General features: G+C 38.8%; 1 protein-coding gene across 2 annotated transcripts in view; it reads left to right on the top strand.

The window, feature by feature from the left end:
• Positions 1 to 19,795, top strand: part of LOC134651993 (E3 ubiquitin-protein ligase znrf2) — a 191,615-nt gene that overhangs the window by 4,127 nt on the left and 167,693 nt on the right. The window contains exon 1 of one of the 2 annotated variants that reach the window (XM_063507145.1): positions 1,965 to 2,160. The exons of the other annotated variant lie outside the window; for it this stretch is intronic. Coding sequence (XP_063363215.1) covers positions 1,980 to 2,160 — 181 coding nt within the window. The 5' untranslated portion in view covers positions 1,965 to 1,979. Of the gene's footprint in view, positions 1 to 1,964; positions 2,161 to 19,795 lie in introns of those variants that run through there. 2 annotated transcript variants of the gene reach the window in all.

Raw genomic sequence — 19,795 nt, 5'->3', positions numbered from 1 at the left:
GGGTCCGCGGAGGACTCTGAGAATGGCTGATGTAGCTTGTTAATTATGTAAGTAAGAACATAAAATACAAGTGGAAACAACTTTCAAGGTATTTCTTTCCCATAAAAATTCTAAAATTGTCTTATCTGCTTCGCTCCCTCTCGAATATTGCAAGACAAGAGCGACAAAGATGGATAAGCTTTCTTCGATTTTCGCGATAACCGTCCTGTCAACACTCGCTGGACTATACAGGTGGTCTGTATGTTGCACAGTCTATGCCACAAAACAAAAAAAAACAAAATCCCGCCGTCCGTCGGGTCGGTAATTGACTGCTAGCAATATTGTCATCACTGTCCCTCCCGCGCCGGGCGCATTCCTGATTGGTGCGCGAGCGCGGGCAAAGGAGACCAACCAAACGTAAAATGACCTACAGGATCGAAAATCTAGATTTCACTATCTGTCTCTTGTATATTAGAGCGAATTAGAATGAAACAACAGATTAGTTTCGACCTCATCGTTTGCCTAGCCAATATGACAATCGTGGATAGTGAATGCCAATCGAAACCTAAATAAAGTATGGATATAGTATAGTCACGTAACAGGGTCAGGATGACAGATTCTGTCATCCGAAACATTTTTTCTTTTCGTTTGGGGTTTGTCGGCACGATTGTCATCCTGGTTAGTCCCAGTAGTCGCTAAATCCCTCTGACTTTTTTCGGTTCAGTCACCTGCAATAATATGTTACACAACGAAGGCTGCAAAAATATGTGACACGCTCTTATTGCGCTACAAATAAGATCGTGTCAGATGTTTGTGCGGCCTTCGTTGTGTAACATATTATTGCAGGTGACTGTTCACTTGAGCCTGTGAGCGTCTGACTCGCCAAGTCACGCCAAGTGGCGGGAATGATACCCTTGATATTTACGGGACGCCTGACCTACTTGCAGAGCAAAACAACTTCTTTTATTTAACCTGCGCGTTTAAAAACACCTGCAATAACGTTTAATGGAAACCGCAGAAATCCGGATCGTATCCACCTTGGAATATATTGGTGTTATCAAAGGTTAAACAACATCAAAAACTCCTTCAATCGGCCACCACGTTTAATATGGTATGGATAATGTCTAGGTGGCTAATGTTAGGACAGTTTCCCTAAGGTAACTTTTACGATTCCTCGTAAGTTGTACTTATAGGCTTAAAAATTCCTTACCAATGTATTATTTAATTTTTTATTTTGGAAAGATGTGATATGGTCCTTATCAAATCTCTTCATCCCAGGACAATGACGTTAAAGCTTTGTCGGAGAACCCCATCAGGTTCGATATTATCGATATTTCGATTCGATGGTGCGATACTATATACTATATAGTATGCGAAGTCCTTACATGCAAATATACTTTAGAAGACCTCTAACTCTAGCTAAGTCCGTGCCAGAGGAGTCCGCAGGAAAATAAATCTCGATTTTTGATATTTTTAAACAATGAAATAGCTAGAGTTCTTGTTAGCTTTGGGTTAAAGTAGTCAGGTATATGTAGATACATAGTTGACTTACAACATTACTTCATACCTATATGTCAGGCAAAATACTAGTGCCTACGTCTTCCGTTCGAACATGTTTTCGAACGGGCAGTCTAACAATCAAAACTAAACTGACAAACACTATCAGACCTAACCGCTTTCCCACCCGCCTAGCTCCAGTGTACTATAATAAATCCACCACCACCTCAACAGCGAAACGTCACAAACGCTCAAAGCTTTAAATAAACATATGGCATTTCGTTTAAACTGGGAGTTGTTCCGGCATGCGTAGGCGCTGGTACTATTCCTATTAATGTCACAAGTATAGGTGAATCGGTATAACCAGCGTAAAGAGACCTCTACGTCCGTATCAACTAGCACACTCGCTTACTGGTTTCGCTCGAGCCCTTAACTCTCTAGGCTTCTAAAAGGTAGACTTTTCAGTCCAGCTTCAGTTTGCCACTAACCTCCGTCGCGTGAACATGTATCGTCGTCGCTACCGCACCACGCTGGGCCTCGGGCTCGGATCGTCGTTCTCGTCGGTCTCGACGACGCTGTCGTTCCGGACGACCACAACGACGGCGACGGACTCGGTCCGGTCCGATGCGCGTGCGACTGCTGCGAAGCTCAAGTCGAAATATGAGAGTGCTGGCACGGCGCAAGGTGCGTGTGAATGAACCTTTAATCCGCAAAAATATTTGTTATGCAGTACGTAAAACTACGGGGTAACATCCCCACAAAATAGTAAAAAAAAATGGTCCATATTTTACGTGAGATCTTAAAGTCCTCACGTAACAGACGTCACGTAAAGTGTGGTACGGATTGAAGTCCTTTGAAAAATTTCGTTTTCGCAATTTTTTTGCGGTAAAATTTTGCGTTTTGTGACTGCTACGACCCTTACCACGCACGCACACTAATAATTCAAGTAGCGTTCAGTTTCAAAGTCTGCGTGTTTGCGTTTCGTCTCGCCGCGCTGCACTAAGGGGTAAATTCACGATCTACGCGGCCAAAAGTCGATTTATCAAAACAATAAATACCTCTGCGATAACAGCTACCTGCGGTAGAGGACCCTTTAGCGGCTAGATAACAACCCCCCCCACCCTCGTATGCACTTTCTAATTCGTTTCACGTCAGTCGGAATTTGATCGTGTCACTTCGTGTACGTTACTTGTTCTCGACGCTCTTAGAAAAGCAAAACTTTGAAGGTGTGGTTTATTGTTTTTAAGTGATCAAGAGTGAAAAAAATCATGGACTCTGAAACAGCAGGTTAGTAATTTATAACCCAATATATAAATATGCTTTATTTATTTGTTTTTAAGGCTAAGTTAATGCTCTGAAAGAGAGACTGTTTTTGAGCGTCATTTTTCGCAAAAAAAAAAACTTCACTCGTTAATAAGTAATACAATAGGGTGAGATCGAGCAGAATTGTTAATGGCATGTTATAGTCTATTGTTTTGGTTATTAGAATTTAAAGCTTCCGCATGCTTCCGCCAAATCATAATTTTTATACTTTAAAAATAATTCGTCATTTTACTCAAAAATTAACTTTTTTTTTTATTGAGTTTAATCGACATGTTTATTTGTTTTAGATGTACCAAATACGTCAGGAATGAAGATCGTGACTAGAAAACACATATTTGATCTCTTCAAAAGTAAAAGTTTACCTACATTGGAAGAAAAACTGTGTTCCTTAAGAGATCAACTTTTATCTAGTGAAGGCTGCACTAATGATCAAATAGAATTATTTAAAATCAATTTTGCTTATTTAGAGTCAGAATTTAAGACTAGATGGAGTAAAGCTCATTATAAAGAAGACAGATTCATAAAAAACAATCATTCTTGGCTAGAAGGCACTTTCGCGATTCCCGTTGCTGAAAGTCCAGCAAACCGACCAGGCCGACAAGATTTCATAACGAAACTGGCTTGTTGGTAGATATGCCAAAGGCAAATTTCGGCAACACTAATGATGGAAACACTAGCAGAAGGTTTTTTGATGATCCAAAAGTAGCATCAGATATAACTGGAATCAGTTACGAGCTGATATATAGATTAAATGTAATTTTAGAGACGATATCAAGTGGCCACAAAATTGACTCTGAAAAATATGACAGTTACGCAAAGGAAACAGCAGAACTATATGTCAAATTATACGGATGGCATCCCATGACGCCCACGATGCATAAGATACTAGTCCATGGTTCTGTTATTATAAAAAATGCGTTACTACCCATTGGACAGCTGACTGAAGAAGCTGCAGAAGCGCGTAACAAGCATTTCCGATCTTATCGACTTGATTTCGCAAGGAAGTTTACGAGAGAAAGCTGCAACACGGATATTTTGAATCGCTTACTTTTGAGTTCCGACCCCTTACTGAGCTGCAGGAGAAAAATAAAAAAAAGAAAGCACAGTACTTTCCTGCCAGAGACGATAGAATTGCTATTGCCTGCCGATCCGAACCCCGAGTGTTCTTCTGGAAGCGAAGAAGAAAACATCATAGCAGAGACTGTAGCTTAATATGGCAGCTGATTTTATTTCAGTAATAAATTATTATACACATTTTACTATATTTTTAATTTTTTCCTCTTTTGTGCAGATGTCAAAATTTTACATATCAGTAGAATTTTGAAAAAAATACCATATAAATAAAAAAAAAATCAAGTAACAGTTGTTTTAACTTCGTAAAACGTTAAAAAATACAAAAAACCGCAAAAATAATTTTGGCCCCGTAGATCGTGAATTTACCCCTATGTGCGCTGTGCGAGTAGTTTGCATATCAAAGGCAACCGGTTAAGTACTTGTGACTCTAGACAGACCTAGACGGTGCTTGACAACCTGTCAACATATATAAATAACACTACCTTCTGCCCGCCATGTCTGAATACAACTAATACTTCCATATTCCACTTACTAAATTCTACCCCGTTTCACCCACTTGAATGATGTAGTAAATTCTACTTCATTAAGGGATGACTTCCGTGATAAAAACTTTCTTGTCAGGGACTCAAACTATCTTCATACCAATTTTCATCGAAATAAGCTCTAGGCTCGTTGTTTAAAAATTTGTTAAAATTCCAAATTAAATTTCGGTCGTTTCCAAAAAGGTCCTTGACGTTAACGATTCCGTCAAATGTCACTGCGACCCGCCTCTAAAGTTTGTTTTATTTTATGACTGAGTGAGCAAACGAGTTCGCAGATCCTAAGGCTGTCCATAAAATTAAATTTCAAGTTTGCAAAGGAGTTTTTAACTTTAAGGATAAGGATTAGGATGGATGCTACAATTGAATATACATATTTATCTCGCATAGAAGTTCGACAGACATTAAATACTAGCGACCCGCCCCGACTTCGCACGGGTAGTGCAACGAATTTACACAAAACCTTTACAAATTATACACCAAAACCTTCCTCAAGAATCGCTCTATTAGTAGGTGAAAGCCGCATGAATATTCGTACAGTAGTTTTTGAGTTTATCGCGAACATATACAGACAGACAGACGCGGCAGGAGACTTTGTTTTATAATAATTATGTATTGATGATGTATTGATTAAATACGAGTATGATACGCTTAGGTAGCTCAAACCTTCAGGGCGTCCGCTAGTTGAACGGAGCGGGTTAACGAAAAATCTGTCGTTTCCAAGCAGAAAGTCCCACTTTGTCCCTTGCCATATAGGACGCTTTGACAGGTTATTCGTATAAAGATACAAGCAAATCCCGTCCTTATGGTAAGCGACAAAGTGAGACCTTTGACTAGACCTGCGTGCGTACGCCCGCTCCGTGCACCCGTAGACACGTAGATACCCGTATCATGAGACACTGACAGTGTCAAAACTGACATATATACGCTCACGTCTACGTAATTTACTTTCTACACATCTCGCTCGCACTAATATGCGAGTACAAGCGAGATGCATAGAAAGTAAGTTACGTTCTCGATAGCATTTATGCCAGTGCGAAACTGGTGGTAGCCACACTTATCCGTAACTCATCTCTAGCTTTCAGAAAGCCTATCCAAAGACACGTTTTCAAAACAGTCGACAATAGACCAAATAAGAGATACTCAGACACGAGAGGGCATTGTCAATTGTTACGACACTACGTACTCAAAAACAGACTCGTACAATTGTCACTGTTATGTAGCTAAGTATAATTATAGGCGCCTAGAGCATGTATTGTTATTCGTGTTAAAAGAGGGATCGCGGGAGGCAACGGCTAAAACAAGTGTTATGAAAAGTATGCTTGTGACGTGTGAAGTGTAGACCTGTAGACTCGCGATATTTTAGGTGATTACTTTGAGGAATGTGTGCCTACCTACGGATTTTGTTTCCAAATTAGAAGGGAAAAAAACCGGCCAAGTGCGAGTCGGACTCGCGCACGGAGGGTTCCGCACCATCAACAAAAAATAGAGCAAAAAAATCGTGTTTGTTGTATGGGAGCCCCCCTTAAATATTTATTTTATTTTATTTTTAGTATGTATTTGTTGTTATAGCGGCAACAGAGATACATCATTTGTGAAAATTTCAACTGTCTAGCTATCGCGGCTCATGAGATACAGCCTGGTGACAGACGGACGGACGGACAGCGAAGTCTTAGTAATAGGGTCCCGTTTTTTACCCGTTGGGTACGGAACCCTAAAAAACAAGTTCCGTAAAATCGCCCAAATAGTCCATTACTATATAAAAATATGGTCCACTAGGCGGTCTAGCATGAGTTGCGTTCTCGCGCGCGACTTCATGTATGGAGTATATTATAATAAGATTTAAGGCGTGTAGTGTGACTAATAAATACATACATAATTTGAAGCCATGCGTATAGCGTGAAATTATTCGTATTTACTGTTTTATGTGTATTTTCTAACTACGTAAATAACGACGCCTTTTAAATTTGAATATTCTGCGTTTGTTGACCCAAACGTTATAAAATATGCTCCACTTGGCCGACTACTTACAAAGTCACTGTTATTACAATTTCAATCATCTGGCTCACACAATAAAGTCGCTATTTAATTCATCATTTACTCGGACTCCCGATTTCAAGTAGTTATGCTTAGGTTTAGGTAGGACATATGTTACGCGTCCATTTGTTCAGAACAATCATTTGTCTTCAGTCAGCCGCCTGCGGGCTGAGGGTGAAAGGGGGGGGGGGAATAAGGGGGGACTGGGCCTTGTTTGTCGGAAAGTTTTTATTACCGAGACAGTTGACGGGGAGTTGCAATATCACTGTATTCCCATTGGGCAAGAACCTAGGCTAATGTAATGAGACCCGGAGATGTGTAATAACTGTGGGTGTTAGGAGTTCACACTTACAATGGTTCTGATGAGCCGAGTGGGTAGTAGCGGTCTTGGTATACCGGAGTCGTAACATTTGCCGAAATTGCTATGTTTTCACCCGAAGCGCAGTAAACATTAGAAATAGTGGCTTGTTGTTACTTAACTTGTTGAAAGTGTAACTGTTTTACTTATTTTATGTTCCACGCATCGCCAGTTATAAATTGTTCAATAAATTATTTGGTTTTGTACATAGGAATTATATTGTGTCATTCTCCCTATATACTTAAACTTTGAACCCCAAAATATCTACTGTTGAAGATGTCGTATGTAGTCGCGCTAGAAACATAAAGAACGCTGTCAAAGTAAAAAATAGTGCTTTCAGTCGGCATATGTGTAACATTTTTATATTTTAAAAATGTCAAATGTTTTCTCGAGATATCAAACTTCCAGCATGTATTTCACAATTTTCACATAGTTCGTCGCACTTCCCGTTTCCCCTTGTTTTCCAATAAAAACATCTGCATTGTAGTTTATAAACTGGCATGAAATACGCCGACATTTAGTTCACCCGTGTCCCGCCCACGTGTTACGTCAAGACAAAATATAAACGAGTATCGGGAAAGCTGTGTCATTAATTTAAAGTGGCCTTGACTGTTGGAGAAAAAACTAGAAATTAAAACGGTGATCTGCCAAAAAACTGGACGTTAATAATGCTGACGGTACTTTGTGAGACAACGAACTTGTTATTCTACAAACGTTTGTCAGTGGTCAGGCGCCCATTCTTTTTTTTAACACAGACAAAGCATGGTCAGTTTGCCTAAAACAGGATTTTTCATTAGAAAGTAGAAAAATTGAGACGTCACCAAAACATGACAATGGGGTGTTGATCCCAATAATTCTGAACTGAATCACAACCCCTGTTGACAAATGGAAGCCCCACAAGATGTTCAGTGTTTTTCTACCTTTTTCGTGACACGACCCCCCAAAAAGAAAAACTTTTTCACGAGCCACAGTTTTCGTTGTTTGTAAGAATTGTACTGAAGTTTTGCTCCCCGTGACCTTCTAATAGAGGCTTCACGACTCTCCAGGGAGGTCACTAATATCGCACTTTGACAACTTGACAAACATTGATATTTAAAGGAATTATGATCTGTGGTGATATGATAGACGGTTTTGAAAACAATACAATGTAGCAATCAAACACACAAACAAAAATATAAAAGTGGGTTTACTGAAATGCCAACTAAATTAATTAGTTTGACTCGTACCGACGAGTTTCTCGGATCAGATGCACCTAAGATAAGATAAGATTTATTTGCGTGAATTGTGGTAGTTAACAGATGCAACACCAATATATTCAGCTTAACATATTAAACTTCTTCAACAGTGATTCTCTACCATACAACCACCTTTTCAAACCAAGCAAAGCTTGCAAAACAATATATTTTCGATATGACAAAACTAATCACCTGACAGGACGTTCACCTTTGTCTAAATGGGTAGAAGGCATAAAACAGTAATAAGTCCGCTTCTAATTTATACGACGCCTGGCTTCACCCGTCCCATGCCAGAACACGGCAATAAATTATTAAATTAGTTCATCATATTCATACAGGGATGTCATTCTAGACGCACATCACGAGTCGAACATTCTAGCAGTGGGGAGACTTCGGGCAAACTCGGCTCCATTCGGCTCAGCATTGCTCCGAGCCAATTATTAGGGTTGACACAACTTGACGTCCCTTTGCATGCACGACCTAAGATAATGACTTGAATTTTGACAACCCTAAATAGCCAACAGGGATAGTGCCATAAGTTAGAAAAGGGATATCATGATTCGACCCTGAATCGCTGTCAAACTTCGGTTTTGTAGGAAGTGTCCTCTCTGTACGGTAATAGTACTACGAGTATTACTTATTCATGTGATTCTAGCTAGAAGAACATATTAATGTGTTCTCTGTGATCTTAGTTCTCGTTTATCTTGGTTGCATCTTTAGCTAGCATCTGAGGCCACGGTCCGCTTTTCGGCCATTCCGACTTTTCTCCTCCACTTCGCACGGTAAATACATATTAAAAGAATCTATTGTGAGATCATTAGCACGCATTTAATCCCTCGCAATTTTTCAAGGCTTTTCCGCATCTACTGGGGCAGGCGAAACGGTTTATTTTTAAATCCAACCATATGATGATGATTAATGATAATAACCTAACCTACATCTCAGCCCAAAGAAGATACTAGAGTAAATTGGGTGGACTCGTTTTATTCAAAACATTTATTGACTACGTACGAGTAACTTGATGGTTTACGCAAAAGGTACAAACGTAAAGTACCTACGAGAAGGAGCAAATGGCGTATTGTTTTTAGTATTTTTACGGATCTCGAGGGACAATTTACACTGGTTTCTTCATAAACTCGACTTGACTCTGAACTTGTGAACGAATCTGTCAAACGTCAATTTGACCTAAATCTGCGTGTCGTGTGGCGTTGAAAATAAACGGGAATGCAGACAAAGGACGAATTTTCGACGGTTTTCACTGAACAGACTTGCAGTTTGCAATTGTATTTCGGTAATGATTGCGACACAGCTCATAAAGTAGTCACTCAGTGGCCCGGGCACACCGTTTGTAGAACCGATGACGTAAAGGAAAGTGTAGGGAAGCGAAACGATTTGTAACTTGAATATTAGCGGTTGTTTCTTTGCAATTCCTTTTATTCGAAAATTAAATCAGATAATATGACAAGTAAGAGTCACACAATAGTTCCCTTTTCAAAATTGCAGGATTTGTAGGCAACTATATGAATTATGATCACGATAGCGAACGACTCATTAATTTTGCATTAAGCAGAAACGTCAGCGAACTATGCTATTAAGCTTAAAAACAAATTAAAACTGGAAAAGTGAAAAAAAAAAATTCTCCACTTTTAATTTGTTTCTAAGCTTTAACGACTCATTGATGGATCCTAGACATACCTTCTTTCCCAACTGTGGATGTGTCTCGATACTTAGACATGTATGAATATGAAGTGTATAATTTGACTTGTAAATAACCTTGAGAATATAGTAGATTTTTTTTTGCATTTCTAAATTTGTGTCTTGCATTTTGTATGTGTACCGTCTGTAGATATCAATTGAATTGATCGCTTTAGTTTTAATTGTTAGTTTTTACAATTGGAATAATTTACGATTCGGAGTTCCATTTTGTTTCGAACAAGTTTAAACGAATGACCTATCATAACAGTGTGTTTGTTTAAAGTTGTGCACGTAATTCTATAGCAGTTGCTGCGCAGCAGCGTACGTATATAAAAACACAAATTTTCATGTTGACAGTTTTATAGTTGAAAAAAGCAATTGTAATTTGATTACATTAGAAAATTAATATGTAGGAGTGATAATAAGTTCGCAGACATCACAGTGAATGTAGGCAATGATTGTGTGGTTTAAAGACACATATTATCGTACAAAAGAAGTGTGTGTACCTTCACTATGCTACTTTTTTATTGTACCATTGTCAGAGAAAGATTCATGGGTATTTTTATGCTTTTTTTACTGACAATTTATGTAAAAACTGATTTTTAAAGGCAGTCCCGAAAGTACCGGAAAGTTCCGTTTTTGCCTGGTACCGAAAATCCCGGTTCTTTTAAACAGTACCGGTTCTGCAATCCCTTGTAGTGTATAGAACTATACATGCTTATATACGTGTATTTCAATGCTATATAATCAATGATCTTATGAATAAAGAGTAGTCTTATTTAGAATCTGGTTGTGTCAATACACCTCCCGACATCCATCCTCATATGGCGATCCTGCCATCGCAGCGCTTTGCGCGCTGCCTATCGCGACGTCCGCGACCGTGACTACCGCGCGCGAGAGTGTTACATTTATTTATCAAGGACTAAATCTTTGGCTGTGAAAAACAAAATTAAAGACGGTGCTCGACATGGGACTCATTGCAAATATGAAATTATAAGTGTGGAACGAAGATGGGGTCTTCGCAAACAAAAGAAGAGGTCGTTATAGCCCAGAATGCTGCCGGGGGCTCCAGCAACAGCGCCGAGGTGGTTAAGAGTATAAATACCACAAATATTCTGCTCGTCGTGGTGGTATGCATCTTTGGTATCATATGCTTGGGTGCTGCATACTACTTTTATAGAAGATGCCACAAAAGGTGGATACGTGAGGAGATTCGCGGGCACGCATTGAGGAGCTCGATTTTTCGCCGGACGCCGAAATCGGAAAACGAGGTTTAACTACGTGCGTGTTTGAACTTTTGTAGCGGAATACGGACTATATACAGCTCAATGAACAAAAGCGTCGAAATAAAAAGTGCAGTGTAAAGTGTAGTGCGCGTTGTAACCGTCTGTGCCATGTGTAGCCGTCTGTACCTACTCACCGGACAATGAGTAAGATTAGAACTTAATTGGTTTATAATTAGCATATCACGTAGCAATAGCTTAAGGCGAATATATGTTTTAATTTTAATTATGAATTAGTATGGCAGATGAATTATTAGATTTAATTAAGCAGCTAACTGTTATAAGACAATATTTAATTAAAATCGGTCCTAAGAGAAGAGTAGGACAAATTGTTAAAAATAAGTTGATTGAAGCACAAGCTGTGCATGCTGATTATTCTACTTTTTTGGATAGTTTAGAAGAAATTGAGGAGAGCATAAAAAACGACGATCTTATAACTATAAAGAAATTTTGTAGCCAGTTTGATGCATTGTATGCAGAAATTTTAGAATTGTGTAGTGATACTAATATGTCCGAGATGGAGAAGTTTAACTTAAAAACGGCTTTGAGTTTATTACCAGTAATGAAAGATGATATTAATGAAATTCAGAATTTAATTGACGGTATTGAGTATTATCAATCACTTCTCGATAACGATTCAAAAATGAAACTGGTAACCTTCGTCTTAAAAAGTAGGCTTTCTCAGTCAGCTAAACTAAAGCTGCTACCAGAATATACTACCGTTGACGCTTTAATCACGGATATGAAAAATGAGCTTTTACCAAAAAAGTCAGTGCCATGTTTACAAAAACAACTTTTAAGTTTAAAACAAAACGAAATGTCTATCGATGACTATGGTAAACAATTAGCAGAAATGTTTGTCGATCTTACTTTGTCGCAGGCGGGTGATAATGCCGATAATTATAAGGTATTGCGACCCTTAAATGAACGCCAGGCTATTCAGAGCTTCGCTGATGGGCTGCGAAATCGCAGACTCAGCACTATAATCGCTGCGCGGAATTTTACCACCCTAAAAGATGCAGTTCAAGCTGCCATAGATTACGACCGGTCCACTCCAAGTACGTCTGAAGGGATTTTGACAATGGCACGTAATCATAATTATAATTCGAGATATTTCAGAGGCCCATCATCCTCATACTCTAGGGGACACCGTGGAAGGTCGTACTCAACACGCGGCCATCAACCGGCAAGGTACGGGTTCAGTAGCCGACAGCGAGGCACGGGACGTGGCTTCCAACCTGCGGCTGCCCGAGGAGCAACGAGGCCTTACCAGCAGAATAGAGGTAGGTCCCAATTCTATTCCAACAGAGCTAGGAACAATGGGATACGTAGTCAACAGCAAGTACATGTAATGACGGATAGTAACGTGTCGAATAGTAACGAGAATCAGTTTTTTCGTGACTGAAGAATATATTTTAATTAACAGCAATAAGAAACATAGTTATGTAGAATTATCTTTTGGTAACGGTATTTCGACTCAATATTTAATTGATACGGGTTCTACCATATGTGCTATAAAATATAAGTACATACATAATCAGAATATTCCAATCCATAACGATAATGTAGTAGTCAGCGGATTAGGCGGCAAAGTCCAACCTATCGGATATGTTTACTTAGACCTTAATTATGGAGATCATAGCCTTAATCAAAAGTTTTATGTTTTCAATTCTTTGCCATGTACGGCTGGCGGCATCTTAGGACATGACTTTTTCAGAAAGTACACGTCAACTATAGACTACTATGATAGCACTTTGACTTTAAGGAATGGCTTAGATTGTAAAATAATATTACCGCTATTTATAGAGGATAGCAACCGTTTGACGGTACCGGCTAGGTCGGAATCTATACGTTACATAAAGACGAATATGGAAGAGGAATGTGTGGTGTGCGCGAATGAGATTCAACCCGGATTGTTTATGGCTAGTGCATTAGTGAAACCTAACAATGGAAAGATACCTATTCGTTTGCTTAATACGACTGAAAATGATTTGACTATTAACAAATTAAACCCGACTATTCACAAAGCAAGTGATTACGATGTATGTATGTTTGGCGAAACGCATAAAAATGCGGAACGGGTTAAAAAGATGTTTTCTTATTTAAAAATTAGTCACTTAAATAGAGAGGAACAAATTTCTATTGAGAAATTGTGTGCTAAATACTGCGATATTTTTTATTTGCCAGGGGACAAATTAACGACAACGAACATTTATAAGCATAAAATTACTTTAAAACAGGATGTACAACCAGTGTACTCTAAACCGTATAGGCTGCCACATTCCCAACAAGGTGAAGTACAAAGACAGTTAGATAGTATGTTGGATCAAGGTATTATAGAGCCGTGTAGAAGCGAGTGGTCAAGCCCAATATTACTAGTGCCTAAAAAATCGGATAGCAGTGGAAACAAGAAATGGCGATTAGTAGTGGACTACCGTAAACTTAATGATTGTATTACAGATGATAAATTCCCGCTTCCCAATATTACAGAGATTTTAGATTCGTTATCCGGTAGTATTTACTTTACCCATTTAGACTTAAATCAGGGTTATTACAACGTTGAGTTAGAGCCAGACAGTAGAAAATATACAGCTTTCTGTGGGGGTAGATGGCAAATGACTCGCATGCCTCAAGGGTGTAAAACTAGTCCGAATTCATTTTCCAGGATGATGACCATGGCAATGACTGGATTAACTTATCAAAAATGTTTTGTTTACCTAGATGATCTCATAATTTTCGGCCGTAATTTAAATGAACACAACAAAAATTTACATTCACAGTACCCTTTAATACCGCGTTGCGGTATAAGGGGGCGTTTGCGTTATGACGTTGACTAGTACGGCTACCATCAGTTTGGCACTGGCATAAACGCCATCGAGAACGTAATTTACTTTCTATACATCTCGTTCGCACTATAGAAAGTAAATTACGTTCTCGATAGCGTATGTCAGTTTTGACACTGTCAGTGACTCACTCATGGTACGGGCTCTGGACAACGGGGGTCTATCATTCGCAGGAAGGAACGTGCATCTGTCTGAATCTCATTTTAGAAATAAAATCCAGTCGAATCTTCATTAGAAAATGTCAAAACTATCGAAATTCGCAGCAGCCGCCACAGATTTAATTATTTATGTTTACGATTTAGTGGAAAGTGGAAACCCCCAGTGACGTACGTATATAATAAATATGTTACAGCCGGATATTATATGTTCATTTGGCACACTTTAATCTTATTGGCTGTTTGGTCTGTCATCCGGACGTGGGTTTAAGTGGTCGTTTAGTTTTCTGAAAATTAGGATTTGATCTATCATAACAGTTATAATAGTTTAAACATACCACGTACTACCTACTCATAAATAATGTCACTTGTTCAAATATTTCAACACAGATGTCCTTAACCACCGATATTTGCCACCAGAAGGTACAGTCGCCATCTGATATATCGGAGCGGCCAAAGTGCTCACAAATATCTGAACACGCCTCTATTGTCAAGGCGTTACGAGTGCTTGTTTAGATATTATGAACACCTTGGCCGCTCCGATATATCTGATGGCGACTGTACAAGCAAGATGTCGCAGTAAAAACCTTAAGTGTAAGCGGATCGCAATGATTTATAAATGTAATATTTCTTTGCCTGCGACATAATGGGTCAGATATACATTTGTTATGCAAAAGTGTACTTTATGGTTCACCTTAAGTGCAGTTGGAGGTAAATTTTAAATACATTTTTTATTTTTACTTAGATAGGTACCCATGGGTTCCTTATCTATCAAAAGAATCGAAGTTAGCAAATTGCGGACATTTTTCTCTGTCACTCTAATTACGCCTTCATTGGAGTAAAAGAGAAAGATCCCCACAAATTGCGAATTTCGTTTTTGCGGTAGCCCTTCAGATTTGTATGACACCCCGCCATTGAACAGGGTAACGTTTTTTTAGGACGTCCCAATTTAATAAGAGCTCGTCTTAAGTAATATTTGGACACCTTAATCATTTCTACTATAAATACCTAAGGTGTTTTTTCAACAACTAAGTTAATTGCTACCCCTGAGCCTTAAAAAAAAGGAAAAAATGCAGGTTACTGACAGCTTAAAGTAAGAAATCGCGAACAAATGTTTTCATTATAAGGGAGTCTGCAATTTGTTTCATTAAAGGGGTTATGTCATGAAATAAATTGATAAAGACTGCACAAGTATAATAAGTATGGTCAAATATTTAGAAGTTATTAGTAGTTTTTTCGTGTCTGTAATACATCTAAAATCTCTACGAGTAACAGCATTTTTCTCTACGACAGAATACTCGATACAAGGGTTCCTCCGATTATGCAAAGAGGATGCCATAAAAGTGATCTACTCTCAAAGAACCTATGAATATCGCGCGTCGAAACCTTATGTGACTCTGTTCAACGTCTATCGAGAATAGATTTTCCGTAGAATCTAGAACCCGATTAATACAATCACGTTTTATACGATTTTCCGCATATTATGCAATTTTATAGTAGTTTCTGCAACTTATTGCTTTCATACAGTTTTTGCGGATTTTCCGCTTACGATGCGTTCATGTATTTAAAGTTGATTTGATTAATAAGGTTTAAATTTCATTTTTTTGTTTTTATTATATAGCCTTTATTGCTGATACTAAACATAAATACAACAAATTTTACATACTTAAAATCTTATTAACTAGCACATCGGTTTTTTTCGGTTTAGTGGTCAGCGTGTCATGTGACACATAGGCTTCTTCCAGCTTCCTCCATTCTGTTTTGACCGCTGCTTTCTTGGGCCATTCTACTCCTTCGATTTTTAGGGTTCCGTAGCCAAATGGCAAAAAACGGAACCCTTATAGATTCGTCATGTCTGTCTGTCTGTCCGTCTGTCTGTCCGTCTGTCTGTCCGTCTGTCTGTCCGTCCGTATGTCACAGCCACTTTTCTCCGAAACTATAAGAACTATACTGTTGAAACTTGGTAAGTAGATGTATTCTGTGAACCGCATTAAGATTTTCACACAAAAATAGAAAAAAAAACAATAAATTTTTGGGGTTCCCCATACTTCGAACTGAAACTAAAATTTTTTTTTTCATCAAACCCATACGTGTGGGGTATCTATGATAGGTCTTCAAAAATGATATTGAGGTTTCTAATATCATTTTTTTCTAAACTGAATAGTTTGCGCGAGAGAGACTTCCAAAGTGGTAAAATGTGTGTCCCCCCCCCCCTAACTTCTAAAATAAGAGAATGATAAAACTAAAAAAAATATATGATGTACATTACCATGTAAACTTCCACCGAAAATTGGTTTGAACGAGATCTAGCAAGTAGTTTTTTTTTAATACGTCATAAATCGCCTAAATACGGAACCCTTCATGGGCGAGTCCGACTCGCATTTGGCCACTTTTTTTAATATCATCTCCCCATCTTTTGAATTGGCCGCCTTTTTTTTTTGGTCCAGTATCATAGCAGTAACATTATAAAATGTTTAAGGTCTAATTTTGAGACCTTTTTACTAGTACATTCATTTATAAAAGTAATCTTACATTTTTTACGTCCTGAAACATCCATTACTCCGTTTGACGCTTAAATTCAGAGTGACAGCTCTAATAATTGGGATCCGACCGTCAATCAAATTGAGAAAACCACTTTACCATTTATATAATTTCAGTTTGCTCTGGTCTAAATCCGAATCGAGCTCCTTTTGACACTTTGGCCATTATACGTACTTACTCGTCGCACATTTACTATTCAAAAGTATCTAAAATTATATTTGAAATAATTCAGTAGGTTTGAGAGCTACTTTGGTTACGCAACAGTCTTAACTTGCTAGGTCTTATCTAGCCAAGATGACAATCGTACATCGATGAAAGCCAAAAGAATAGAAAACATGTATCAGGATGCCAGGCCGCGTAGCCAAGATGCCAATCGCTAACGTTACGTTGCGATCGAAACGCAACGTCATTGTCGCACTAATATGGACGAGTGATAGAGAGACGCAAAGCCATTCGTTGTCGTAGCGATAGCGATTGTCACCTTGGCTAGGCCGGCAGATCCCACTTTGATATCTGACTTCAAACTCTCATAGTATTTTGCAAGGAAATGGGAGATCTTGTCTTACTTGAAAAGCAGTCGGTAGTCAAAGCCGTACAAAGCTATATAATGTATGAGCTGATTAGCGCCGTTTAGCCGAACAGAGCGGCTAATTATATCCAATACCGCGGCAGACGCCCCGACGCCTCTGTTCTCCTTAATTGAGCTATACGTTACAGTCGCCGTCAGATATATCGGAGCGGTCCAGGTGCTCAAAAATATCTGAACACGCACTCTAATGCCTTTACAATAGAGGCGTGTTCAGATATTTGTGAGCTCCTTGGCCGCTCCGATATATCTGATAGCGATTGTACGAGGTGGAGGTTGGCTGTTTTCTCGCGATTAGAATGTGGTGCATTAGGTTTTCATAGGCGTTTCATAGCCGTGAAAGTCGAATATTGAAATTGCATTATCTGACTCTATCGTTTGAATATGCAAGTGCGATAGAGTGACAGACCAGATAACGAAATATAGAATTATGTATTTGATTTTTATATTCGGGTTACGATATCTGACAGGATAGTGACCTTAATCCTGCCTGCAGGTAGTCATGTTTTCGAATCCCTGTGCAATTATTTATGCGTAGATCAGTCAAAACCGTCTTGACGAGTTGTGGACTGCGCACCTGCGGCAAGAAAATCTTGTCTGAAAAATACTAAATATTTTTTAACTCAAATCTAGCCTAACCTTGGAAGCCGATGCTCTCGATTTTAGTCCTAGCCTCAGCGTGCCAAGGTCGGGAACAGCGCTTCTTACCTATAATCAATGTCAAGTGTGCCAAGTGTGTCAACGCGTGAAATTAGATTTTTAGTATGGCATATTTATTTATTCTGTTCACATACATTACACGTCAAAAATACAATTACAATTAGGGGACTTTTATTTAATAGCAATATGCTTCTTAAGTTGTCCCATAGATATAGGTATGCTTCTTAAGTTCGTGTCAGGTAAGTTATATAGACCTACAGATTTTCGTCCGAGACATTTCATTGGTCAACCTGGCCGAATCCTGCTTTGCCAATCTTCATGATTTTTCATGATTCATCATGTTAACCATCGTGATTTCAACAAAAATATTTGCCTGTATTGCCAAAGTAAAAGTAAGGAGTTAGAGCTTATTGCAGCGACTGCATTTAACGCGGTTGGCAAATGGCAACGCAGTTCCAACAAGCCCCGAGCTTGGTTCCCTCCCACCTCCCCTAACAACAGGAACTGCTGTAACCTTTCTTAACCTCGTTTAGCCTGTGATACTATAGGTTTTGCAAATTTAATTAGATAACCGGCGGTTATCACGGGAAACGGCTATCGTTGGTGCAATGCAAGCGAACCTTCATCATTGGCCCTTGCGTCTATTGCAGATGATTGATGGTGTAACACACCGGAGAGAACCTTAACCTTAGATGTAGTGTAACCTGCAGTTTCTTTAGTTTCCCGACAATCGATTTTTTTCTATAGTTTTAGGGCAACAATTGTTAGTGCCAGTAATAAATTGCAGAAAATTGTTATTGGTGGTAATTGCCGTAGAGTTTCTAGTTTCTTGCCTTACCGGTTTTTCTTCAAGAATTATGCACTTCAATGATTCTCTTCTTCGGGTACAAGCAACAGTTATTGACAGGACAGTAGTCACAAACATAAACTAAGTTACGTACCTAATATTACATTGTAATTTGTAATCAATCTCCTCTACATGTTGTACAATTGCAATTATCTTAAGAGCTGTACCAAATCAACTTGCGGAATGGTTTAACGCAAACAGAAGCCAGTAAAAATGACGTTAGCCAAAGTTATTAAAGAGTTAATGAATTAAAATAGCAGTCTGCGGCTAGTGACTAGAAATGGGCGCGAATCCAATACTTGGTTATCTTTGATGTTAATCGAAAGACGTAGTAAAATGTAAACAAGCGGTCGCGTAATTTACTGTTTGGACTGTCAAAATTTAATGTACTTCAGGACGAATAGACTTTTATTATATGACGTTGGCAAGCAAACTTTCGATTTGACTAATTGCAAGTTGTCGGCCTTTGTTGTGTTCTTTGTTGAATTGGTCCAGTCGCCATCAGATATATCGGAAAGGCTAAGGCGCTCACAAATATCTGAACACGCCTCTATTGTCTGGGCGTTAGAGTGCGTGTTCAGATATTGTGAACATCTTGGCCGCTCCGATATACCTGATGGCGACTGTCCAAAAAAAATAATGTCACTCCGTTCGACCCCTATATAAGTTCCGTGTTTGATACTAAACTTCAGCAGTGCACATGTTCTGGTTTGCTTAGGCCACTATTTTCGTCTTTACATATTCAGCCGATGTCTCCAAATGCGTTCTATGGCGAAGATGCCACAATTTTGTGCTTGCTGCTATCGACCAGCTGAAGAATTTGGGTCCTTGATAAAACCCTCTAAGTCTAAGCTGTTGTCAGATTTTATTAAACGCTTTAAGTTTACAACAAACGCTCCATTTGTCTAGAAATATTAAATAAAACAAAACATCGTTTCTCTACCTCAGTCACGTGTGAAGCTACAAAAGAAAGCTAATTCTAAAACCATTTCCCCTCCAATCTATTTCCACTCGTTCCTCAAGACCTTGTCCCCGTGAATCTTTTTAATTCAATGCCACTCTGCCGACAGTTTATCTCAATACAGGGGTGCCTGGGTCATTGTGAAAGCATGCCGAGCGCGGAAGAGTTCATGGTTCAGTCCA

The sequence above is a fragment of the Cydia amplana genome, chromosome 11 (assembly GCF_948474715.1).
Source record: "Cydia amplana chromosome 11, ilCydAmpl1.1, whole genome shotgun sequence".
In the NCBI taxonomy this organism is placed as follows: Eukaryota; Metazoa; Arthropoda; class Insecta; order Lepidoptera; family Tortricidae; genus Cydia; species Cydia amplana.
Note: the sequence above shows the minus strand (reverse complement) of the source record. Positions and strands in the feature narration are given on the sequence as shown.